This window comes from Dermacentor albipictus, chromosome 9 (assembly GCF_038994185.2).
Source record: "Dermacentor albipictus isolate Rhodes 1998 colony chromosome 9, USDA_Dalb.pri_finalv2, whole genome shotgun sequence".
Classification (NCBI taxonomy): Eukaryota; Metazoa; Arthropoda; class Arachnida; order Ixodida; family Ixodidae; genus Dermacentor; species Dermacentor albipictus.
The window spans coordinates 10,577,013-10,603,062 of NC_091829.1; the positions used below are offsets into that span (position 1 = coordinate 10,577,013).

A 26,050-nucleotide genomic window follows, 5' to 3' on the forward strand; every position below is an offset into this window, starting at 1 on the left:
TATACATATTTGCATCTGTACATGTAGGCATACATCTGTATACAGAAAAAGGTGGAGGAAAAAAAAAAGATCATGCACAAATGACAAGAAACACCTGAACAAAAACGCTTTAAAATACCAAAAATTCAACTCAATGCAACGGCAATGTTCAGCGGAACAAAAAAAAAAAATGCGGAACGATGGAAAAGCGAGGTTTGAAACATGCTAAAAAATAAAATGAATAAAAAAGAAAAAAATAATAATCATGGCAAATGTTATTTATAGAATTTGACCATTATTAATTAAATTAAATTTCAGTGCCTTTCTCGTAATAGCATTTAGTTCGGTATGGGAAGCCTGTATCATATTTAATATTTTCGGCACCTGGTACTGCAATCGCCTGAAACCATAATTTGTTCTTGTGAAAGGTAACACCCATTGGCTCTGTTTTCGGAAATCATATAACGCTTCCCTTGATTTGACTAAGTTGCACAATTTTGTGAAATCGTTGTTGTTACAGCGAAAATATTTGTAGCATTTTTGTAGCAATTTTTTTGTAGCAGTTGATACGATTGGGTGGATATCTCACTTTCCCTTATTTAATTACTGTCGCCTTGCTATCCCACGTCCAAAATTCAGAACATATGAAGGGTCAATAAAGCTTCCTGCCGTCGTTTGGTGTAAACGCTGCTTCCTATAAACTTGTGCCGACTGGGCTCCCTACCTGTGTGGAAGAACTGTGTTGCTCTGGTGGTGGACGTAGCCCTTGTCGGGATGTCGAGCTTTGCTGCTTCTGGCCTGGTGGCAGAGCTACGGAAGAATCCGACGGTCGCGCAGCGCTTTGGGTGGTGCGCCTGCTGAAGGCCACGCGGCCCGCGCGCGTTTTAGTCGTCGTTCCTCTTCACAAGTGGTACATGTCCACTGTGGGGGAGCGGCCAAAAATTGGGGGGGTTCGGAGAAAATGGACGAAAAATGTCTGACGATTGCGATACCTTCTAATGCGAAAGTTGAGCGCAGCTGTATACGCGTTTTCATATCGCGATCTATTGAGTGAAATAGTTAGTGACCGAAATCACCGCACCGACTGGCAGTGGGCCAGTGCCGTGAGCGCCTTCGCAGAGGGAGGGGCAAACGGGAACACTGGCTTGATGAGCGACATCGGTGCCAGCTGCAGAAGAAGACAACGAAGGCGCGAGCAGTGGAACGAGCGCATTTGCCCGGCTGGGTTGAGGAACACCGACGCTGAACTCAGGAGATGGCGCCTAAGAGGTCCGAAATAAAATAAAAATACTATCCTGGCGCAGCTGCGCATCGTGTTTTTTCTTTCCTCCCTGAACGACACGATGCGCATATTTGTTGTTGACGTCACGATCATAATTAAGACATATACGTCTTATGCTGTGGTCTCTACCTGGTGTGAAGCATTGTTCATTGACTAGGCAATAAATCTAGTGTCACTTCAATCTCTAACCCTCTGAACATTGTACACAGCTGCGTCACTGGGCCCACACAAAAGGGACTGCCAAGCGAAGGGATCAATGTGTTTGATTTTGTTATATCTGATGGCCTTGGACGATCTTTACATCCTTTCATTCTCACTAATTTCTTCATATCTAACCCAACAAATCCCAACGTATATGCTGATTCGTCGTCGGCGTGGGTGGCAGGGACGCCGACGAAAAATATGGGAATCGTTCCCGGAGGCGGCGTTGACGACACAGGAGCAGACAAACCAGAGAGGCGAAGAACACTTGTAGAACTCTTCTTGATTGCTTTCGTGCACATGTATTTATAGAATAAGGACGAGTGACGTGTTCAACGCTTCACCTTAAGGGTCGGTGCATACCCGAACCGAAACTGAAACCTGCATCATAGATATGCCCGTATATTCAAACGATTTTCGATTCGAAGCTCTTCCTCCATTCCATTGAATTGAGGACAGCGCCGCCGCTCGACTGAATAAGACGCTATGCTTCTCAAGAATTACCATGGAGCATCATTGAAGCGCCGTGACCACTTTTAGAACACGTCGGTTAAAATCACGTCGCCACAGCATCGCTTCTGGCCCGCTGAATTTGATACCTCAGAATTCTGGTTTCACTTAGAAGGCTGGCACATTAGGCTAGTTGGTGTTCGGTTACGCTGCAACGGTGCATAGCGCAAAGCAACATGATATCGGACAAGCACTGTAAGCTATAACGCAAAGCCAATAGTACAGTTGTTGGCACTATGAAGGGTTTTCAGTTCAGAATCCAATTACTAAATAAAGCATTACCATACTAACTATTTTTGCTCAATAGTCATTTTCTTGATCCCCCCTGTCTTCGGTATGAATCCATTATCCAAGGTCAGAAATAAATGTGAACAAATTGTTTTGCTTTTTCTTGATTTCGAATGATGTTTGGTAAGATTGTGTGGATAACTCATGCATACTCTAAGCCAACACATTTGTTCTTCCAGAAACAATGGCCGTTTTAATGTAGTGTTAGGAACTGACTATAGTGACGAGGCCCTTCACTATAACAATAACGTTGTAGTGACGGGGCAAAAGCCGCCGTTGCAGAACCTGTGCAATAGTGCACCTCTCCGTCTGGTTGCTTTTTGTTTCGTCAAACGTTGCTCAAGAATTACCGTTATGGGGTTTCCTAGAAGAACTTGTTGACACTATTTCATTTTTAAAAGCCAAATTCACTCTGAAATATATGTTTAGCGTTCATCGAACGTCGTTAAATATAGAACTTGTACACAACCTTTCCCCTGAACCGAGGTATTCAAAGCGGTATTTGTCTCTTGGTCATAATTTTATTTGTCGTGTCCGTAAAATGTGTATAACGCCAGCAGCAAAAATATTTTTCTTTAATCTGCATGCTTCCACTTTGCCAGCTAAAATGAAGGAGTGTATGTATCCTGGAATGCATATTGTAGATTTTGTTACCAATTTGAGACACTAGAACACTGTTATATTCTTTATCGTGACGCATTTTGTTTTTGGGACATCTTACAAATAACTGTCAAAACAGAACTGCCACTCACATCTTATGGTATCTGGTTCCTTCGTTTCAGAAAGACTGTCAATAATAGAACTCGCGATTTGTTTATGTTATTATGATCTATTCATTACGGAGAAGCCGCATGATCGACAAACATGCAGAGCCGCCTCGCTCGATATGGTATGTCTTTCGAGAAGAGGCTGCTCTAGTGAGTATTGTCGTCGTTGAAACTTAATCCCGTTCACGAGTGGATTTTGCATCTGGGCGCTAGTCCTTGTTTGCTCGATTTTTGTAATTTCACTAGACTGCGTAGCATGTGTGCGCTTGTTTTTCGCGCGCGTGTGTGTGTCTGAGTGTAATTTAAATAACTTTCCAATAACATTACTCGTATTTCCATGTAATAAAAGAAAATAGCTCCATGGCTTAAAGGACATTTACGATCAAGACAAACGTAAGCCGGATTGGTATAAATTTCTTATTAGGTGTTTAACTTCTTCTTTCAAGTTTCGGTTGTGATGTTAATTGCTTTGTGTGTCGTTTCTTTTTTTTTATGTACTGCTCGTATACCTGTGATCGTTTATGACCACCTGGTGCTCATAATACTGTAAATAGTTCCTGTACATACGTCATTTCATTCATTGTAATGAACACCATGTTAAAAAATAAAGAAAGGTTCCATGGCGCCGCGTAAATGAGTTGGGCTCGTAATTGTGGGGTGGTGCGTTCGAGTAGCACCTTCGGCAAAAAAAAAAAAATTATGGGGTTTTACGTTCCAAAACCACTTTCTGATTATGAGGCACGCCGTAGTGGATGACTCCGGAAATTTCTACCACCTGGGGATCTTTAACGTGCACCTAAATCTAAGTGCACGGGTTTTTTCGCATTTCCCCCCCACCGAAATGCGGCCGCCGTGGCCGGGATTCGATCCCGCGACCTCGTGCTCAGCAGCCTAACACCATAGCCACTGAGCAACCACGGCGGGTAGCTTCGGCAAGATTTATTTTTTTTTTTAGACGTTGCTCCGTTATCAAGTCTGCAGTGTTTGTTACTTTCTCGTATGATTAACCACCAGCTTGACACGGAGAGCTCCTTCCAAGGGGAACGAAGTGACCCGTTGCGTAGCCCAAGGTGAGGCCGTGGGGGAAGGGGGGGGTAGGGGAGGGCAGATGGCCGCTTTGGCGGCCGCTGACTAATGAATGATGCAGCGTTGTTGCGGTTGCTACTGTGCGCCCCAATAAGGGGACGGGCCAACCACTGACTAGAGAAACTCTGTGCACACAACATCCGGTTGAATGGAAAGCGGCCCCCTTATTTTAGCAACTACGCGCTGAGGGAGCGTGTCATAGTAGTGTATAGACTATTATGACGGGTCCCCTCGCCCTAGTGAGTGCGGTAATGTTAACAGTCGTCGTTATATCTGTGACCGCTGCCGGCCGCCATCTTCCATGCTTACTCGCGCCGCTCCCGCCGGGTGCATGCGCAGTGCGAATCGCTAGAGCGCACGAAGGGATGCACTATGCAAGACCGGAAGCAGCAAGTAATACACGCATGGTATATTCATCGTCCGGAAGTCTCTTCGTCCTCTTCTGTTACTCTCTCCCATATAAGAGACAATTATTTCTACAATTGTAGCGTGTGTCGCTGGTCATTATGGCAGGTTTCAGCTGACACTGCGCACGAGAAAGTGCAAGTAATTATTGAGAAATTTTTGTACGCGCTAAATTAAAGAGGTGCTGTTCGAAGTCAGGATTTCACAGTTTTCCTCTTAAAATAATCCTCGAGCTATCTTTTATAATAGTAGATCATTCTGGTCTGATCTTTGCTGTATATGTCGTGATATATATCTCTCAGCATTACGAACATCGTGCTTTTGCGCACGGGGAAGGAAGCGAGCTTATAAAATGCCTACCCTGTTTATACAGTCCCGCCAATTCTCGACAAACAGCTGTGATGTTGTGAGTTGGCACTTATAGTTAAAAAAATACCAGTGTTAAATGCTCATAATGGCGGCACTTGGACGCACCTAAGCTTCTGAAATTAACTTTATGGGGTCCCACTGATAAAGGGGAGATGGGAGGGGGGGGGGGGATGCTGCGATGCGAAGGGCATAACTGCGCAAACGGCGAGATTCATAAATAATTTCAGCACATTCACCATGCTATCATTTCAGCGTTTTGTTTATATGCTGGTTGTGACGTCGTACGAAGGGCCAGTTTCAATCAAGTGTTTGTCATTTTACCTCACTTTTTTTTTTTAATTCCGCCTCCTTAGGACAAAACGGCAAATGTGGTAATACCTATCATTAAACGACACGGTTGAGTAAACCGCTCTGTCGGGAAACTCTGGGCATTCACCGTTTTTTTTTTTTTTTTGTATCCGTTTCATCCTCGGTAGTGAGAACGGCAGCAAATATATTTTCGTGAGTGTTCAACCGCCTTGTTCTTGTTTCCTATCCTCCTACAGTCACCTAATGAAAGGGGTAAGTGCTTTACAGGAAAAATGAAATAAAACTTACTGATGTCCGGTGGATTTAAAGGAATGTGCGATAAGAAGGAATTCATTTACATAAATGCACAGATCTACGTAGAAAGCTATAGTATGCTCTAGCCTGCTACTCTGCATTGGAGAAAAGTGACAGGGAAGCAAACAAGTGATGACGATGAAGTGATAGTGATGAAGACTAGAGGTGTGTGTATGCAAGTCCACTACGTTCGAGCATCTTCAGGTCGTGTGGCTTGTAAAAATGCGCTAAGAATGGGCGACAAGTTGTTAGAAACAACTTTAATGCGCACATAGCGGAAGTACCGCGAAAATGCCTGCTCATCAACTAGCCCAGCAAAGAATTCTACTACACCCGTGTGTGCCTTACGGGCCTTACCGACGAGATGCACATGGGATAGGAGGGCCCTCGGGCTCATGATAATTCTTTGGAACAACTGTTCGCCGGGGGAGCCCGAGTAATTTATTGTTAGTACAGAAATCCGGACTTACAAGTTCCGAAAGTTATAGATCGAACCGTTCCCCTGCCGGTTGAACCGCCACCTCGGCGGATCTCTCGTCATACCACTGGCGTCGCACCTTTTCAATTCATTTCAGCTTTATTCAACATCTGCCAGATGTTTGGAGCACGGACAAAAAGCCTGAAATGTCTTGACAGGGTCCGTGCAACATAGCATGGCATACCGTGGCATCAATTCCATGCAAAAAGTACAGGAGAAAATCAATTTGCAGGAATTCCAAAAACTACAGAAAATGCAAAAAAAAAATGCAAACGGGCAAATATGTACGTAAATATGTGCTGCACTAATCCTCGTATGAAGCTCTGTGCTCGCTCGTCGTTTTCGAAACATTGGCGCCGGCCACACCACCATCTCGAGCGAGGACACTTGTCTTTGGGCCGTTAGAACGCGAACCGGCGGCATTCGTGTCCCCGTAACTGGCAGTTTCATTTCCGCGCGGTAATGGAGGAGGGACGCACGCACACGGGCTGCTGCCGCCGGCCCTTCGCGGCAAGGGCGCGAGCGGCGGCGGCGGTGCGCCCAGCCACCGTGCGAATGACAAGCCCGCGGGGCCGATAAGGGAGGCCAAATTTCCGGACCTGGGGCCCCCGGGGCTGGCTGTCGCCCGCTCCTTTGGACACGCACGCGTGGCGGCCGAGGCGAAGAACATCGCGCGCTTCGGGGATGACAAAAACAGCCTCGGTGCGATTGTGGCTGGCAGGGGGAGACGCGTGCGCATTTTTCCTTTCTTTTATACCTTCGCTACGGCTGCGAAGTAATTACGGGTATCCGCGTGCTGCCTGAATAGAGGCACGCCTCGGCACTGTTATTTCTCCGTATAAGATATCGGAGTTCCCCGCCGGACGGGTAAGGAGAGAGGCTGCGCGAAATGGAGGACTTTGTTTAAGACGAAAGCGCGAGATCGGAGTTCGCGTGTGAACGGTTATCTGTTCGATTGAAAAGCTGAGCTCGCGTTTCAAGGTGTACGTTTCAGGTGGAAATTGAACGGCTTTCCCAAACTTGTAGCGCGCTAATCTCGAACTTCTCTGTACAACTCATTTACTGATGTGTTGTAATTTTCAAGCTATCTCCAGGGGCTCGCTTTGAGGCGGCCACTAACAGAGTTGCTAAGGACTCGTGTAAGACGTATATTATTTATTTAATATTTTATTTGGTAGGTTCAGGCCGGAACCAATTTCGCGGTTTCATACTGTTCAGCCGCTTGGCTCCACGCAAGATTTTCCTTTTGAAGTTGAAGTGGCAGGGCAGCTCACCGGCTTGCCGCGTTTTGCTTTTTGAATCAAGCTCAACTAAACTATCTTAGAAACAACCCCTTTAGAGCGCGGCTCTTAGGCGCCCGTTCCTGCGACGAGAGTCGGCGTTGTCCGACGGCGTCGGCGTAACCGAGCGAACGAGCGCTGCGAAGAATAGAGTTACACTCAGCGAGGGCACAGGTGAGCGGGCGAGCGGAGAAAAGATTTAAGCGGCCCGCTCCGTCAAAACATTGGCCGCCACAGCGTACCGCACATGCGCAGTGGCGTCTCCGCTCGCCCGTGAACCCGCTGAGCTATAACTCCTTGATGAAAGCGAACGCGGAGCGTAGCGCGAGATGGAAGATAGGCCATAGCGCAGGAGGAGGGTGCAGCGGAACCATGAGACGAAATGCGGAGGAGGAGCAGAAGGGGGATGGCCTGTACATGCGCAGAGTTTCTGGCGGCGTGGGCATCCGTAGCCGCGTGCGATCTCATCTGCGCTTCAGAGGGGGAAGTGGGCTGTCAGGTGGGGAGGGCTACGCTCGTCCGCGACATCAGCTGCTCAGGTCATTCCGCGGTACCAGCGTGCGTGACGGGGGTCACAGCTCCTGCAAGGGATGATGGCGAGCGGCTGCGAGTAAGGCTCGATGTGACGCTCCCTAGGGTGTTGTCGCCGCCGGCACTGATGGCACGACTTCTCCGCGACGAAGGGCAGCTCTCGACGTTGGTGGAACGAAAGCATGAGAAGAAAAGCGTAGTACCGCGCAAGACGGGCTGTGCGGCGACGATGGCTTCGATGTGGCGCCAGAGCATTGCGCGTCCTCTCTATGGAAACAAAGCGCTGCATGAGTGAAGGTTTGTCTGCGGCGGCTGCTGTGAATCGCACCCACGCGTCACCCACGCGCTGCCTCTTGCGATCTCCCGATTAGCGAAGCACTCGCGCCACACTTAGCTTCGTTTGGAACGGGGCGCACGAGACTGATTGTCCGCGCCAGCCAATGTATCGCGAGATGAAAACACGGATAGAGCTGCGGTGAAATTTGGCATCAGGGAGTATCGTAGTCGTCGGTGAATTTTTCGGTCAGACTATACCGCACGATACGCGCGGGAGTAGCGGGTTCGGATGTCAATTCAACAAAGCGTATCGTCTTTTTGTCCGCTTAGTTGTCCATTAGTCGCAAGTATGAATACATGAAATAAGTGCCCTCCGATTACAGCTGAAATTGTTCCGCGTGCTTCCCTTACCTTGAGTGGTTTACTGCTTGCTTGGTAGGCGCTCACGCTCACGTTTTGGGTCAGTCGCTCGCTACTCGAGTCGCGCAGGACTGCAGTCGCACACCTATTGAAGCAATCAATGGCGCAAGAACACGACGTCTGTTTACACGGACGCTTATTTTGCATAGCGATTCCGGTGCGAGCAGAAATGAATGTCGCCATTTGCGAGACATTTCCGTGTGGTAACAGGCAGGTCGCCCTTGCCGATGAGAACATCGGTCGTCGTGAGTCACTGCTTCGTAGCCAGTCGCGGTCAGTCGCACGACCTCAGTAAATGACCGGTTCAGTGCGCCTTTAGATGCGTATCATGCAGAATTTTGTTTTCTCTTAAGATTATCCTACTGCAACCGTCGTCTGGGTGGACCTGAGACGTCACTTCAGTCAGCGTCAAAAAAGCAAAGGTGCCTATGAAGTCTCAGGAGTTCCTCTGAAGTCCATGCCAGAGAGGGCAGTACCTCCAGAAGGCGTGGAGGTACTGGCGTGGAGGCGTGGAGGTACGTGGAGGTATGTATAGGCTCTGGTCACGGTCGGAGCACCTGTCTAGTCGCTTTTCTTTCTTTCTTGCGCGTATTTGTGTGTTCCTGTGGTGACAGTTGGAGTGGGCTAGTTTTATTGTAACAACTTGCGGGGCCTGAAAATAATACATAAAACGCGTGACTCTAAAATAGGCGTAATGGTAGTGGCCACTGGCTGGTGACAAGCACCGGAGAGGCGCCTCCACCGAAGTCAACAAGACACACACAAAAACTGAACGCCTTGCGTGCTGACCTTTAATCGTCGGCTCTCTCCAGGCAGGGGGTAAGGGACTTCACAGTGCGGGACATGAATTCAACAAGCGCCTGTGCGGGGACCCTCGAAACGAGCCCGAAGGCGGCGGACACGCATTACATGGGCGTGCATGCAAGCGCGTCCACACAAAACACAGTCATCACTACTGGAAGAAACAGTAAGGCACCAAATATACCGCGCATATCACACTACGAATGTTGCGCCGCGGGACTTTAGGCGTCCGGCGTAGAGGTACTAGATATATTATTAGAGGGCGCTAACGTCTATGGGAACTGCAAGCATGGTGGTTGATCCATCATGGGAATGATGGGCAGTATTGCCTAAATTTCGTTCTTTCGGCTTGAAACGGCTTTGTGACTTCGCAAATCGGCTATTTTCTGCAAGATACTGCTCTATAGCGTCAGTAATTTGCACTGATTAACATTGTGCGCAGAGTGTTACTGCCTTCTGCGTTCGAAACAATAGGGCAGCTTCGTAATTTAGGCCAATAAGAGCAGACTAAGCATAGTGAGCAGAGGCACAAGTACGAATGAAGCCACAAGCACGAAGATAAGACAAATTCATGTACATACTTTTAATGATCATTCCCATGACAGCCTAAGTATCGCAACGCCACAGTTCTCTTTCATGTTAACAGGACACACTGCTGCGCCCGGTATGACGAGCAGCAGCATGTTATCCACACGACACAGTGATGCAGCAGGGGGCGCAGAATGCTTGCCCACAGTTGACGTGGGGGTGACAGCGCACGTGACTAGAGCTTCAGTGGACTGTCCTGTAACATTGACTGCGTTTTTACAGCCTAGACACGCTGTAGAAGTGTGTTAATTTTGCACGTTCGTAGCGCGAAGAATAACCAGCTAATACGACCATTCAATAATAGAAATCGCTGGTACAGTGTAATGTATTCTTTTGACCGAGATTGCACTTCTGTTTTTCGGCAGCAGCGACTACAGTCGAATTAAGTTAATTATGGCATTGGTAATGCGACATTTGCCTTTATTAGACGATGCTCGGAGGTCCGGAGAATGACCGGAAATTTCTGCGGAAATTTCTGTGGACGAGAAAAACAGCTCGTTATTGCTAGTCTTTATCCTAATCCGTGCACAGATAATTCTGGATACTGCGCTTCGCCGGCTACTGGATTAAAAATGGGGTGCGCCTGAGTTGCTGATTGTGTCCAAGAAAGCGTTAAATCTCGTAGTCGACAAGAAATCTAAAACCGTTTCGCAAAATTGGGGCATACACTACCGTGCAGCACGTTACATGTGTAAGGTGCTGCGTTAATCTTCTGGAACTGTCGTTGGTTCTAGGAGATGCCGATATGAGAGAAAACGTAAGTAACCTGCCTTAGCGGCTATGCTGCTGCGCTACTAAGCATGAGGTCGCTGGATCAAATTCTGGCCGCGGCGGCTGCATTGCGATGGGGGCGAAATGCAAAAACGCCCGTGTCCCGTGCATTGGGAGCACTCTAATGTTCCCCTGGTTGTCAAAATTAATCCGGAGTCCCCCACTACTGCGTGCCTCTTAATCAAATCGTGATTTTGGTGCTTAAAACCCCAAAATTCTATTCAGAAAACATAAATGCTCACTCCAAAGCGGAACGCTGTGTACTTCGACCGGTAGCTTGCTCACGCGAGATGACGACTGATGTACAAAACAACTAGTTGGAGACTCCGGGCTGTATCAGCGGTAACGACGAAGTCTCAGATGGCCAAACTTCGTAGGCCCCTTTGCCCCATAAGGTGGCTCTATGCGCATGCTGACTAGCCAACCAGGAAGGTATGCTGCTCTTTGCGAGGTCGTTGATGGAGCACCCGCCTTCGAATCCGCGAAGAGAACATCGCATATGAGCAACCTTACATGAACAACGACACATCCGAAAGGCGAGTTTTTAACGTGTCGTTTAATACGAAGTTAGAGTAATTCGCACCAGTCCTAGATGCACTGACGAGACCGAAATTATGGAATAGGAAATGCTGCCGTAACTTCTGAGCTCGACAGAGTAGATGACAAGAATGCGTATCGATGATGAAAGCGTCATTATATAATTGTTGGGAAGGGCTCGTACCAGTAGAAACGACACGGACATGTTGCATGAATTCTACTACGGCTTGCAGAAAAAAGCGACAAGTGGAACGCCAGCAATTCTAAGGCGTCACTTCCAAGAATGTTGGCCTATTTACTGCATCTCTGCGTCCCTACTTGCACGACATTTAGACCTCGAGCGCACACGCACAGGACTTGTTTTCTCCAGCGACGGAACATTCGTACCGCAATATTCGCGGAGTATTGGATACCGTCTTTTCCGCGAGTGGCGTCACACCCGCAGACGGTGTGCTACGCAGTTCAGCGTGGAAAACTATCGAGCGTTGTGCCTTCCCTACGCGGCTCTGTACACGGTGCATGGTGAATGGACGGACGTCGTCCGCGACAGAACAAACGCTGTACATTATGTACAATGGCAGCAACCGGTCAAAGGACCGCTGGGCTGCGGCGAGGAGCAGTTGCGTCAAGGGCAGGCTTTTCCAGCTCTGTTCTGGACTGCACACCCACGAACAAAAGTAATGAGGGCACGCTTTATTGGTGGCATTGCTTCTCCCTCTCCATCTAAGTCCTCTCAGGCAGGAATGTGGAGGCATAACGTGATTTCGCACGATCTTGTCAACCAGTGCTTCCCAAACTGTGGCTGTGAAACTGCGACCCGCCGTAGATATATGAAGTATGCGTAGTGACATTCCTCGCCTATGCAAGTTCGGTTTTCTTTATGCGATGCTGTGACCTTTTTGATTTTATCGCATGAACAGTAGGGCCAGAGACTCGCCCTCAGGCACTGCATGGCAGTCATAAATCAGGAATAATCTACTCAGCTAGGAACTAGCTCAGTTGTGTTTGCGCTCTTAACGTGGGCGCAGTGTGTCGCGAGTAAGGAATTAAATTGCACAGAAGCGTGCTATTTATAGCACACTGCCTTGTGCGCGTCGTTCGCGCTGCCCATATTCATGAACCAGCATCAACTCGCGCAAGCTTCCGTTATATTTAGTTATTCCTGGGTTGTGAGGTCGTGATGCCGAGTGCGCTCCTGGGGTCGCTTACCGCATATACAGGCAACAGTTTATTATGGACTTTAGCGTGCGTCGACAGATCCAGCCTTCGCTGTCATAAACACCGGCAGCTGACGTATTATAGTGTTTCTTCCCCCCTCCCTTCCCGGTTCTCTGTTGTGCCCCCTAGTGGTCGCGATGCGCAGTTTCGGGAAGCACTGGTGTTAACGACGTGGTGCATACGAACACTCGAAGCTTCGTTCTGAGCGTTCGCTAGGCTTTGGCTTTTCGGGCTTAGGAAGCCACAATGCGTATACCCTTTACTTTTGTGAGGGGTTGAACATGTACGAGCACTCCAAGTTACGGAGAATACTGCCGCATGTCGTCACTGCTTAATTCACAACAACGAGAAGCTGAGCTCGTGCTGTCTCATCACGATGAGCGTGAACAACATGCAGAATAGTTTGTTGTTTTACACAAAGCTTCGGCACTCCAGTAATTCGGTCAGCAGACGCTGTTCGTCTCTTTCTCGCGAGCGTAGCTACATTGCCCGCCTATCGAGCCAACGTCCCGCGCTGTTTTACATGATCACAAAACGGGCATTTCCATAAACGCGTACTCGGTCTTTGTAGCGATGGAAAGCAAAGTCAATTCAATGTAGTAGGGCTTTCCCGGCTATATATTCCCTACACTATCTATACTGTCACATACACACGAGCTCCAATTTCGGCAAATTTTGGCGTAGGGCTATGTATCGCGCAATGGTCCAGTTGCCGATCCTAGACGGTAATGTCTGGCGGGACCTTGCCACGCTTTAGCCGTAGAGAAATATTCTTGCTTGGTTTCCGTTTTCCAGGCGACCGCGCTGTCAGCTAAGCTATTCATTTGACAAGGGCACAACAACAATTTTCTAACCGCATGGCGTGTAGGGGAAAAGCCACGGTTGGTATGTTCTCGTCTGGTAAAGGATTATGAACACTGTTCTAGATTCCATGAAAATAAAGTCAACCATCAAGCAGATTAGGGAACAGGAATCCACATTGGCGTGCGGATCGTTACATTTTTTTTTTCTCTATCTTTATCTCCTGTGATCACGCAGCCGGTCTAACCTGACAACCCACCGTATAGCCCAGCATGCTTGTAACAGCTGAGGCTAATGAGATAGAAAAGCTGCGAACATTGCTGCTCCTCCGTGACGCGGTGAGCACGCTGCTACAAAGGCCGCTTCACTAGGTCAGCTCTGGCAGGGTTTGTCAAGGCGTGAATGCGTGGTTCTGCGTACGCTTGTTCGCGGTCGCTATGATTTTCATGTTCAGTAACGTAATTGGGTACCTATAGGCCTTTGTGTTATTCGGAAAAGCAAAATAGTCGCTTGTGAAGACGGTCCGTGTTTTCGAAGCACACTAAACTCTTACACTAAATTTGCAAGACCAGACTCATGCCTATCGCGATACCAAATATTAGTAAGGCGGCCAACCAGTGCAAACAGGCGAACTTTTGCGCTAGTTGGTAAACATCAGGGTCTGGCTCAAAGCGTCCATAAGACGGACACATTGAAGAGACAAACACAATTTTGGAGAACACATTTGACATGAGTGTACGTAGTAAGAGGTACTCAAATGCTAGAGCGACGACGTTTGTTTACATACTCAGTGTCTCTGTCGTTTGATCCCTGAGTACCAGCGACAGACAGTTCTCGTCAACGAAAGCTTTTGCGAATTCGGCCTAAATATTGTGTATTTCGTTGAACGATGCCCCTGCTATAACCTATGTAAACAGTGACCTCTACAAATACCGAAGTTGTCAAAATATACACACATCACTTAGGTATTTGCTGTTGGTGTCTACTGCAAACCTCGAGAATGTTAGAAGCGCGAACGCGATCAAACCGCTCAACACACACTTCAAAATGTTTTTTACCTTGCAGGCACACGTTCTCTAATACGGGTACCTGACAGCGTAATATTTGTAAAGACCTCGCGATAACACGCCCACATGATATCGTTCCGTTCGATCTATCGTCGGCAGCAATTATTTGGGTACCGCGGGTGTCGCGAAAGAAAGCTTCATTTCGTAGCTTAGGCATGCAGCCTGAAATATTGACGCAATATGCACGTGCGTGCTGGAGAAATATACTGCATGTCCCGTTTCCAGACTACACAGTCGCACCAGCAGAAAAGTTCAAATTTTCGCTGCTGCCGTGGTGTCTTAACTTTTCCTCGCGAATGTTAGTGCCAGACATTTGTGAATTGCTAATCTCAATTCTAGTACAGTCGACAATCGCATGTTTAAAGCTCACGTGACACATTTCCTACTGCCGTGTTCTTGTCATTTGTTTAATGGGCAACTGTTGGCCCTATATAATCATTGTGTCTGACCTCAATTTCGAATGCATTTAGTTTCCCAGTGGCCTCGTGTTCATTGTGACGTCACTCGAGGGCCAAGTAAATGCACATCTAAACAGAGCACACGCCTATGTGAGCGTCGTTGTGTCGACACTGACATGACGCTGTGGCTAATACCGTTTTCCATTACAACAGCATCACATTAAACTGTCGTCAACTGAACATATTTCCTTCACTGGAGTGTCTTTCACGGGTTACGTCAGCTCATGTTGTGGTTGACTTGAGCGCTCTTGACAAGTAAAGACAGTGCGAAGTCAGTGCTCTTGACTCATTCAAAATGAAGAGTCGTCGGAGTGAGTGACGACATAGCTTTAACGAACCATTCGTTGAGAGCCGGATCATCTTATAAGTCACTGTCGCAGTATGCCTTCAAAACAGGCCTCCATGCTAACATTTAGCTCCATTATGACTTTGTGCTGCATGGAAACCCAAGCGAAAAAAAGAAAGTAGAGGTGCATGCCTGGCACATTTAAGGTAACAGCTGCTGCCTTCTTCTGCAATCATCTGAAAGTGAAACTGTGGCACACATCGTCTACTCCAATGTCTGGCAGTTTCTAATTTCTGATGTCGCTTTGACCCTAGCGTAGCAGCATGACGTCAGCATAGTTCAACCGAAAGGTGTTTAGACGATAAAATTGTCAGAGTATCTCGCTTGGCGCCTTATCTTGCTGCTACCAGTATCAAAGAAAAGTTGATGGCGCCACCGTAGCAAATTTCACCACCTAATACAACGTGGCAAACAGTGTTCTGATTGCACCTAAGGCCCGCGGATAATCATATCTAGTAAACGAATTCATAGAAAGAACCTCTATAACCAACTATATCTCTTTATTACACAATATAAAACAAAACATTTCAAAATGACTAAATATTGACAGCTCGCAGCATCTAAATAGCCCCACGTGTCCTTGGACTAGAAAGCTTCGTGCGGTATGCGGACTAGAATAGAACAGTGGCAATAAATTGGCCTTCGCATTTTACCCTTGCGATTCTTCTTTTGCAAGTGCCCTCGTAATTCACAACGGCAGTTTATTATTCTTATTTCTCGCATCGCGACGACATTCCTTTCTGTGGAGGACACAAAATAAAGCAGCAGACCGTTGACTATAATGAGCCCGCCATATACATTTTTCTGCTTCCTTTAAAGTTGGCTAGCCCGCTTTCCTGTCGCAATTAATAGTACAATGCCTTCACTGATGACATTCGTATCTCAATGTTCTTCAACGCAATCAGCTTGTTTTGAAGAAATGTTCTTGGGCTGCTCAGGGACAATTACGACTTTATAAGATGCAAAGTTCGCGAACTACAAAACTCAGTCAGCGGAAAAGCCTGAGACCGGAATTCCAATCAGCGATGAATGTAGCACTGCGGCTCTAATTTGCGTATTGTTCGCACAGTGGACAATAGGTTGGAATGTTCAAAGGACGCCGGTCGTAGAAACACATTGAAAGCAGTTTCTCGATCAAAGCGTCGGCGACGTCTCGGAGGGGATTCGTGCATAGAGCAATCAGATCACATGGCGGGCAGCGCTTGGCCGAGGACGGCGACGGTCGCGCCAACAGTTACTGGGTCTTTGGGGCGACGCTTCGCTCAGGGCAGCGATAGCAAACTATGCACAACTGCGAGAGATCACTGCTACCATAATTTAGTGCAAAAAACATTGCGCTATCTGGTTGCCAGCGGCGTGAGGCAGCCCGTTCTGAGCATGGCCTCCGGATTAGCGGCATGCGGGAAACCCCGGGCCCGCTGAAGATCTGGAAAACCATGTGATGAGGTACTATGCTAAATAATCCAAATGTACTCGCCAGGTTCTGCGCGGACAATATTCGTGCGCCAGAGGTTTGTCGGTAATTGCCTCGGCTCTAGACGGTTCCATATGGTACTGCGCCCACTGTTGTGTGGTCTCACATAACCTCATTGTTTCGCACATAGTTATCGTTACGCAGAAGGGGTAACAGATGACGCCCCGTAAGAACGTCGGTTCCCTATAACGGAGTTCTGGCTTATAGCCGAACCCGCAGATGGCTCAGCAAAGCAAAGGAATACAAAGCCCGAGCAAGGCGACCAGAACATAAAGGCTTAAAAAGCTCCGCGAAGAGCATCGATCTCGCCTGCTTCGTGGTCGTCACGAAAGCTAGAAGAACGGCGACTGAGCCGCCGTATAGCAGCGCAAGAACTGACGGAGACGCAAATTTCCGTTCGCAAGTCTTTTCCAACATCCGCAACATCAAAACTTATGCGTAGCTGCGGATGGATAGAGGGATGCTGTGAGCGTCCCCTTTGATGCGGGGTGGTGGGTTGTGCCACCGAGCTGTTTTTTCTTATTTTCCCTGATGTCTTAGCTATTTTATTAAATTTTAAATCTCGACAGAACGTGTCTATTTGGTTGCACCGTGCTCAGTGTTACAGCCTTAACGGCGATGGATACGGACAGTGCGCATCTCTTAGGACATCGTCTACTGGTGAATGTTATTTTTTTTTCGCTCTCTGTCTACAGGTAGCGTTACCAGACTGTGCATTCTGAAAGTCGTAATTCAGATCGGTTAAAAACTGAGGAATTTCCCCGTGCCGTCATTAACACGCTGCATACGGTATGTAGCTGCCGACAGGAGAATCGATGCTCTGCCGCCGTACCGCTAATTATCGTGATCACCACTTCTTTCCGTTCGCTTCGTCAGGTTCGAAGAAACTGTCCATCGATCGCCTTGTATTGGCGACTTAAGCTCGAGCTCATGAAATGTGGGTTCCTCTTACGGTGTTTATTTCGCCTGCTTGCACTCTGCGGTGTCGGCGGAGCGCTCCTTCGCGTCAGAACAAAAAAAAAGTTATATTGATTATGCAGCTTGGATAACTACGCGACGTTTTAAAAGCAAAATCGATATAAAAACTCGCGCGGCACTTTAGCCAAGTTTTTCAAAACTTAATTCTGGCCAGAATGCGTCGTGAATGAAACTACTTGGCGCCAACGTTTGTTTTACGAGCTGATACAATGGACTTTTGGTATCTGCCGTAATAACAGAAAATTAGCGGTTAGAGCCTATTCTAAGCGGATATAACGCCACAGCGTATCTCGTATGAAATAAGGATTGCGTCCGCAATGTCTCTCAAAAATATGTGCGCTTATTTATCTTTTACGTACGTGGAGCAATAAAAAGAAACGATTCGATCGTATTGCATTCTTGAGGCCCTTATTTGATTGTTCGTATATTACAAATATCGACAACGTAGCGATCGCGTATGGTAACATTTTTCTCGAAAGTTTCCTTACAGACCACACGTTTTGGACGCAATTGCAGCTGCGGAAGCTGGTTGCAATGTGCAGATTTCACATATAAAGAAAAGGAAACACTAATTTTAAGTTTGGGCGCTATCTTACCTGCGCGCTTGTATCTGGGGCTGCGCTTTGGTTCTATCTGCACGCTGGCGTGTCTGCAACCACGTTTTGGGAGCAAGTTTGATGGTCATCACTATGCCAAAAAAAAGCTCCCCTTTTTTTTGCGTGCTGGTTGCATCTTGCCGCGAAACAGCGATCGAAACAAATACAGCTAATCTGCTCTCCCCTCAAGACGTGCCGAGATGTCACCTCGTCACGCTGGTCGGAGCAGGGGCCTTAGCTCGTCGCAGTGACACGCACATCACCGAAAGGTCAGCCCAAAGGTCTCCCACAAGTCAAACGCAAGTCAACCACAGCACAACTACGAGTCACCCTACAACGACTGTTGGCGCTGCCGCCAGCTGGCCCTGCGAGCCAGCGCGTCGCGGAGAGCTGATGGTCGACAGGCTTGGTGCGAAGCTTCGGTGCGACACGGTGTCTGCAACAGGGGTGGTGACTCGCAGGGTCTTCCGGCGATCCTTGGGAACGCGAGAACACTCCAGGGCACGCGCGAACGTCGTTCTTGCAGCACGTTTGCTCCGTCACGCCAAGAGCGGAGCGCAGCCCAGCCGCGGAACACTGTGGACTGTTCAGTGGTCACCTAGCGCTCGCACAGACACACACAAACACTGAGGGGTTGTGACGTCATGCTCTCTGGGACGTCGTCTTGTCGGTAGGTGGTGGTCGTCCTCCGGGCGCAATCTTCCGGCGGGCGGGGCTGGTCGGGGTGCAGGCACGGCGGCAGCGGATCGGTCTCTCGCTCGAGACCGTCACCGCGGCTGCATCCATCTCCACAGGCAGAGCAACGCCGCGAGCAGCGGGATGGACGACACCGCGCCGGCCGACGGGCACGGCGCTCCGCTAGGTTGGAAGTCGCAGTCACCTGCGTGCAAACGGCAACATTAGCGAAACACACCCAACGCAGGCATGAGCGCCGCCGTCGTTTCTTGTTGAGGCAAGATTTAATGCGGTCCACCCGAGTTGTTTAGAATGCACCCATGGATTAAACGCGAAGTTGGGGAGGCGAGATAGAAGATTTAAGCAAGAGGCAAGACAGAAGATAGAAGAGCAAGATCGATGTTTCCGTTTTTTAATCCTGCCCTGCTGGAATTCTTGCCAACTACTTGCACAATTCGACTAAGTTACCGGCGACTATATGATAGAAAAAAAGAGGACGAGAAAGAACTATCTAACCTGTATACCTATTATGCGACGCTCAACTTCTGCGACTTGCGGAGCAAACGAGACATCAATTTTGTCCACTAAACTCGTCGAACTCCAATGATTCAGTTTCTCGCCGACAGAAATTGTAGTTGAATTGCAGCCTTCTCCATGCCGGAACGTAGGCGTTCACACGGGATCAAAGCAAGTTCTGGTGCCTTGTTTGCATAGCAAGTGCCGCTAGAAAAGCACGCACTTGCGTTGCCACTCACCTGCGGCGCTGATGTTGAAAGTGATGTTCCCCGTGACGCCAGGCAACACCGTGCGACGGCAGGTATCGTGCAGGCCGGACAGCTGGGTCACCTTGTCCGCCTCAGAGAACACCTGCGAGTAGCCCCCGGGCGTTAGAACGTGTTTCTCTGCGTCGGGTCGCCTCGGCTGAAACGACTGTCGTGAAGGTGCCATTAGGCAAGAGATAAGCTCAGAAGTGCCTTACTTGCACCGCGCACTGGCATGACCATGCCCGTGCTAGAAGTCACGCATGAGCGCCGGTCAAGGATTCGGGCCTTTTCGGCCTGCCGGTATCATTAAGGACATCACAGTAACCCAGGCTTGCGGATATTCTAGCCTTTCTAGATCTCGTTAGTGTTTTCCCCATTCTTTCTCTTCGCTGCTGTGCGCGTAGTCAAGCGAAAGTTAAGATGTCGCGGAAAGTGTTCATTTCAGACAGTCTTCTCGATTGGGAAAATTATCATCCACCCGAGAGTGGCACGAAGGTAGAAACGAAAATCCCTCGCCTGCTCCATCTGGCGGACTTCCGCAGAAGTGAATAGCCGTATTCTGTCCCTGAACTTCGAGTTGTCGAGTAATTCTGCCTTGCTCTGCTATATTCTAGCCTCCTACGGTACTTTTCTGGACATCGTCACCGCCATATTGTGAAATTCTGTAACGGCGGTATGTTGAGCCAGTCAGAGACGGCGTAGCAGCCCCGTGCGCCAATCAGCGCTGAGAAGATGGCAAGTTCGACGATATGGAGGAATTGACAATCACCATAATAGCCCCACTGGTTAGCTGAGATAGTAGAGCGACTGCCTAGAAAAGGGGTTGGTTTTGTGTTCGTTCTATGGACGAGGAAAAAAAAATTTTACTCCGAAGTTTTCTTTCTGAGAAACCCGTGTGGGTTTCCTTTGTAAGCTTCGTGCTACAGTCGGGTGGATGAATTTTTTTCCCTTTCAGAAACCTTCCTATACATTGCGGATATCTGTAGAACTAATTTGGAGGCACATAACGATTGTCTGATTCTGAATGAACAGAAGCTTGGCATCGCTGCGCCCAGATGTTGTTGTGCGCGCATAATTCGTGACATTCAGTCCACACCGAAAGGCATTTTGGGACCGGATTTCCGATTCGCTGTGTGACTTCAAGGAACAGTGCACATTAGAACTGCGGGTAAACCTGTGAAAGAAAAAAAAAAAACCCGCCCTGGTTGCTTAGTGGCTATGGCGGGATCGAATCCCGGCCACGGTGGCCGCATTTCGATGGGGGCGAAATGCGAAAACACCTGTGTACTTAGATTTAGATGCACGCTAAAGAACCCCAGATGGTCAAAATTTCCGGAGTCCCCCACTACGGCGTGCCTCATAATCAGAAAGTGGTTTTGGCACGTAAAACCCCATAATTTAATTTAATTCTTAAACCTGTGAAAAACAGCCACGAGGAGCTCACGCGCTAATATATTTGCTACGTCGGTTCAAAGCCACTGAATCTTTTCATTGAGTGTTTTTTACTTGCTGTATTATGACAAACGAAGAAAGCAGTAGGTTCAAGTTTGAACACTTGGCAGCAACAAATGGGAACTCCAACTTGGAGTTACACCTTCAGCACGGCATGAGTGACGCAGGTGTACAATGTATCATCATTATCATCATCAGCCGCAGCAGCCATTTTTTTTTTTGTCCCCTCCCTGCGCGAAGGACTCTACCAGCGACCACTGCCAGCCCCTGTTGTGCGCTAGCTGATTTCAACTTGCGCCTGCAAATTTCATAATTTCATGACCCCGCCTAATTTTCTGCCATCCTCGTCTGCGCTTCCTTCCCTTGACTCCCATTCTGTAGCTCTGATGGTCCACCGGTTATCTACCCTACGCATTATATGACCCTGCCCGGCTCCGTGAATCGTAAAACAGATGATTACAGTCCGCGCATCCCCCCACATATAGTTTCTTCTATAATGTCCGAGTTAAGCCTTTGTTGCGTTCGTGGTATCGTTTGCCCGCAATCGCCTTTTATGTCGTTTTTCACGCTACACAGATGACGGGAGGAAACTGCGACTTTTGCTGCGGCTTCAGATATCTGAACCGTATTTCCCAGCTACATATGCTACACACTGGTTTAGTGCTTCAGTGAAAATGTCGCTGCGCACGTGTGTGCGTCTGTCTGTTTAAGGAATGACTCTGTGGGGCTAGCCGCAGTGTCATGAAGGGAGATGACGGCTGCAGGTCACTTACGAAGCAGAATTTATCCTTTGAGCCCTTAAGACCCGTGATGAGGTAGTTCCGGCCGTTCTCCTGCCAACCACCGTGGCACTGGAACGCTGAAAGAGAACACTATGGTCACGCATACATTCGGCTTTCGGGACACTGCAGAAAAAGACCAAATTCCGCCAAGGAAACGCGTGCTGCGAGCAATTCTTGCCATTTAGTACATTTTGTACAGTCCGATCGCAAACTTGGTAATGTAATGGTAAGGTAATCCCTTATATTTCACAAAGTGATGCAGAGTTGCCCTACAACATTTGTCTAAGATTTTGCTGCGAGACGCTGTAAGCTCCCTACGCTGCACAAAACTACCATGTGCATGTTGAATGCTGGATACGACTATTTGCAACTCATCGACAGGGCGTGGAGGCAGCGAAGGTAATTAGTCTCCACGTTATGGCGTTGATGGTTCAGGCGCGTCCCGCCTCAGTTTGTCGTCAACTGACCGAATTTCTGCTACTGGTGAGGCTGCTTGGCAAAATGCGGCGACACCTCACGAAACTTTCGAGACTCTGTTGGGACATTGTGAGGCCTTGAATGAAGACTGGTTGAACACCGTCTGTGAGCATAGCACGCTACTCGGTGTATGCGGATTACGTCGGTAAAGCGCGTTCGCGAAGGAAGCGGTAGCAACTCACTCCGGCTGGCGACCAGCGCCCGGGGAGTGGCGGCCGCCGGTGACGTGGCTGCAGCCGGCGAGACCTGCTCCTCACCGCCGCATCCCGCGGCCCGGAACTCGAGGTGGCTGTGGCGCCGACAGCCCAGCACGTCCCGGCACCCGTCGGGCTTCCACGAGGCCCGACCCGTGGCGCGCAGGCCGTCGGTGAGCGCCAGCGCCGGGCACGGGTGCGACAACGCAGAACCGTCGCCCCCGAACGGTGCCGACAACGCTGCAAGCGAGGACGCTACAATTAACGCGTGGAAGTGGCGATGGGCAGAGCATTGGGTTTCTGTACTTCGGGTTCCAAGGTCGAATCTCTGTCCGGGCCACGACGTTATTAAAGGTTTGAGTGGTGCGTGGAACCAGCAAGAAAAAAATGAACGCCGAGAGCCAGAGCCAGCTAGGTCCAGGTACAACGAAATTAGGAAGGCCACGGGGTCTTCAAATAGACACTCTCTCACCAGAACAGAAATTGATCTCCCTAGCGCAGTATTTCGCCAATACCTCCTTTATGAATCATGCAATTAAATTCTGGTCCTTAGTCTCCCACGGCTGCGGAGCAGCTGACCGAAGCGGCGACCGGTCCTGCGACGTTGCAGAAAGTGCTAATAATTTCTGGATCCGTACAGGCCACTTATTTGAAACTGACCCTGGCAACGTTGACCGCACGAACCCACGCGAATGAAGCTAGCTTGGCTGTGCTTTTTCAGGAATTATCAGGCGTTGCCAATGATATCAATCAGCTGAGTGATGTTAGGGAAACTGTTGAAGCATGTACAGTGCCGACTAATCGCCATGTGCTCTACTAAGCAGGTCTTTCAGATATGAGAGAGTACGGGGTAAAATAAAGAACCGCGCAACGAGCGATGCAAGGAGGAATGATAGGTGTAACATTAAAAGGCAGAACGACAGCTGCGTGGATTACAGATATCAAACGGGGATAGCCGGCATTCTAGTTGAGATTAAGAGGAATAATTAATGGGTAAGGTATGCAATGCGCAGAGAAGATAGACCGTGGTCAAATAATGAGTGCCAACGGAAGGAAAGCGCAGTCAAGGACGGCGGAGAGCTAGGTGGTTGATGAAATAAAAAAAAATAACTTTGCAGGTAGAGGATGGTGTCAGCTGGCGCAGGACAGGGTATATTGAAGTTCCATGGGAGAGGCGTTCGTCCTGCAATGGATATAAAGTAGGCTGATGACGATGTTGCCAACCACTGCGCGCTTTAAGGGACCCTGAAAAGGTCTCCTCGTCTTAACTTGCATATAAAGACCCCTATAGGGTCTCTGCATTAGCACAGGCTTGTAGATACTTCAACTATCTGCATCTGTTGCTCGGAAAAAGGATGGCTTGTTGAGGTAAGAAGGCCAACTTCGCTTTGAAATTTCACAGTCTTAAAATGGCGACGCTGTCGTCAGTGTGACTCCGCCGTGCTTTCACAATAGTTTCTAAATTTTTGCACCGGCTTAAAACACTTTTTTCTAGCTTCTCTCGCAGTTTAAGCCTGACTTGGGTCACTAGGTCTTGTACTAGCGCAGTCTAGATAAGGCTCGTCCTATATATAGTTCATTAATTGTTTTTATTGCGCTAGCCATTATAAGGACACTCGAGACGCATTCATGCCGCAGTAATCTCCTCCTATCGACAGCGCATGCGCGGCACGCGCGTCGAAGGTTAGAAGGCCTCCAGGGGCGCGCAGTACGTTTCGCCGCAAAATATGATGAAGTGGATGCAGCATCACGCTTTGCTCAGTCGGATATGCCGAAGCCAGGGCAGTTTTTTGGCCTCCGCTGCTGGCTTGAGCGTTTCTCGTGCACGGGTTGCCGTTCCCGCTGAGGAGCAGCGTGCATACCACGCCGTTGGGCATACACTGGTCTTAGCAGAACGTACAGTAAACGTCAAGTCTATTTATAACCCTTTCATTGGGCGCTGACAAACGTCTAAGGTTTTCCGGCTGTCTCAACTGTCGCACCATCGAGGTGCGACGCCTGTAAATCTGCTGTCGGCGTTCTTCATCGCGCCAACATTGTGAATCGCATGGTAATTGTCATGGCGCTGTACTTACTGAGCAGCAGTAGCTGTCTCCCGTGTTGCGTTGCGTCATGTCGCCTCGGCGTATTTTTCTTTTTTATTTTACATCTTGTGGGGAGCCAGAGCGCAACGCTAAATCTTGCTATCGCTTTCATTGCTACGCCTTCGGGCGAAAACTGCCAAATAAATTTTATTTGTCTGAAATGTCAACACTAATGTCGTACGGCTTACTTGAAGCCAGTTATGCGTATTTAATGAAGCCCTAAAGAGAAAAAAAAAACGGCTATTCGTTGTTTTTTCTCATCTCTCTGACTGCGAAACTGCAGTAGCTTACGTCTGCGTAATTTCAAACACAACTTTGTAGCATTTTTTCTGTTCTTACCCAGCAATGTGATGAAATCCTGTGACTCTGGGTCGAACGCTGGTGGCGCGCAGGCGTCCCGCGCTGTCCGGCTCAGCTCACCTGAAAGAAAATAATTCTTGCATTCCGCGTGGTACTTATTCGAGGCTGCTCTCCCCTGACAACGGCGATTCGCAATGACGTATAATGTCCAATGAAATTTTGCATCGGTAAGCTGCTTCTCTCTTCACAAGGTATACGCAATACTCTTCGTATCTAGTGTTCCTTCTACATTATTGTTATCAGCAAATAAAAATAAAACAGCCTTTGCTTTGGTGCAGCAGACACTCACCCATTTGTATTTCCAATACATGCGAGTCTCTCCGGTGAATAGCCACACAAACGTAGCCATTGTTGCTGAAAATAAATGACGAAGCCAAAGTAAGTATTTATGCAAGTGCGAAGATATTAACACATGAACTTATCCAGGTGGCATAACATGCACAGCATTCTTAGAGAAATAAATGTATTATATGGACAACTCAACCGTAGAGTCTCCTATAATTCCCACATGAGCATGACTGACTGCATTTTTGACTGGGGAATCCTTGAATTATCCGAGAGAAAATGTTCAGGATTTTCTTTATTATTATTAGCACCGGCCGTGGTTGCTTAATGGCGATAGTGTTGGGCTGCTGAGCATGAAATCACGGGATCGCATCCCGGCCACAGCGGCCGCATTTAGGCGCACGTTAAAAAACCCCAGGTAATTCCGCATACGGCATCTGCTCTAAGATTGCAAGGTTATAATGTGGCGTATATCTTCGAAACGATCTAGATATTTCCAAGCTTATTAAAATTCACAATTTTTCTTTCTTCTGCAATCTTGGTACGTGGTTGTAATCACCAAGTAATTTTGAGCAAGTAAATGAGTGCCCCGCCGCGGTAGCCTACTGATTATGGCGCTGCGCTAGAGTTCGCATGTTCGATCCTGGCCGCGGCGTTCGCATTTCGATGGGGTCGAAATGCAGAAAACGTTCGTGTGCTTATATTTAGATTCACGTCAAAGAAACCGCTGTGGTCAAAATGTGTCCGGTGTCTCCGACTACGACGTTCCTTATAATCATAAAGAGGTTTTGATGCGTCAAACTCCAGGATGTATTAATTAACGAGCAAGAGATGCCGGAGCCGATCACGCCATTTATTCTCCCTGTG

The 26,050-nt window shown here is 48.3% G+C and overlaps 3 protein-coding genes across 6 annotated transcripts in view; 1 reads left to right on the forward strand and 2 right to left on the reverse strand.

Annotated features, from left to right (window-relative positions):
* Positions 1-869, reverse strand: part of LOC135911154 (excitatory amino acid transporter 3-like) — a 31,690-nt gene extending 30,821 nt beyond the window's left edge. For both annotated transcript variants that reach the window (XM_065443325.1, XM_065443324.1), the window contains exon 1: positions 704-869. The gene's annotated coding sequence lies outside the window, so the exon portion shown is untranslated. The remainder of the gene's footprint in view (positions 1-703) is intronic.
* Positions 1-26,050, forward strand: part of LOC135911158 (m-AAA protease-interacting protein 1, mitochondrial-like) — a 228,932-nt gene that overhangs the window by 5,257 nt on the left and 197,625 nt on the right. The window lies entirely within an intron of this gene.
* The window catches only part of LOC135911157 (uncharacterized), a 135,317-nt gene continuing 124,810 nt past the window's right edge, over positions 15,544-26,050 (reverse strand). The window contains exons 9-14 of the mRNA XM_065443331.2: positions 25,188-25,252; positions 24,878-24,958; positions 22,443-22,694; positions 21,775-21,860; positions 19,541-19,652; positions 15,544-18,990 (exon numbers count right to left, since the gene is read on the reverse strand). Coding sequence (XP_065299403.1) covers positions 18,878-18,990; positions 19,541-19,652; positions 21,775-21,860; positions 22,443-22,694; positions 24,878-24,958; positions 25,188-25,252 — 709 coding nt within the window. The 3' untranslated portion in view covers positions 15,544-18,877. The remainder of the gene's footprint in view (positions 18,991-19,540; positions 19,653-21,774; positions 21,861-22,442; positions 22,695-24,877; positions 24,959-25,187; positions 25,253-26,050) is intronic.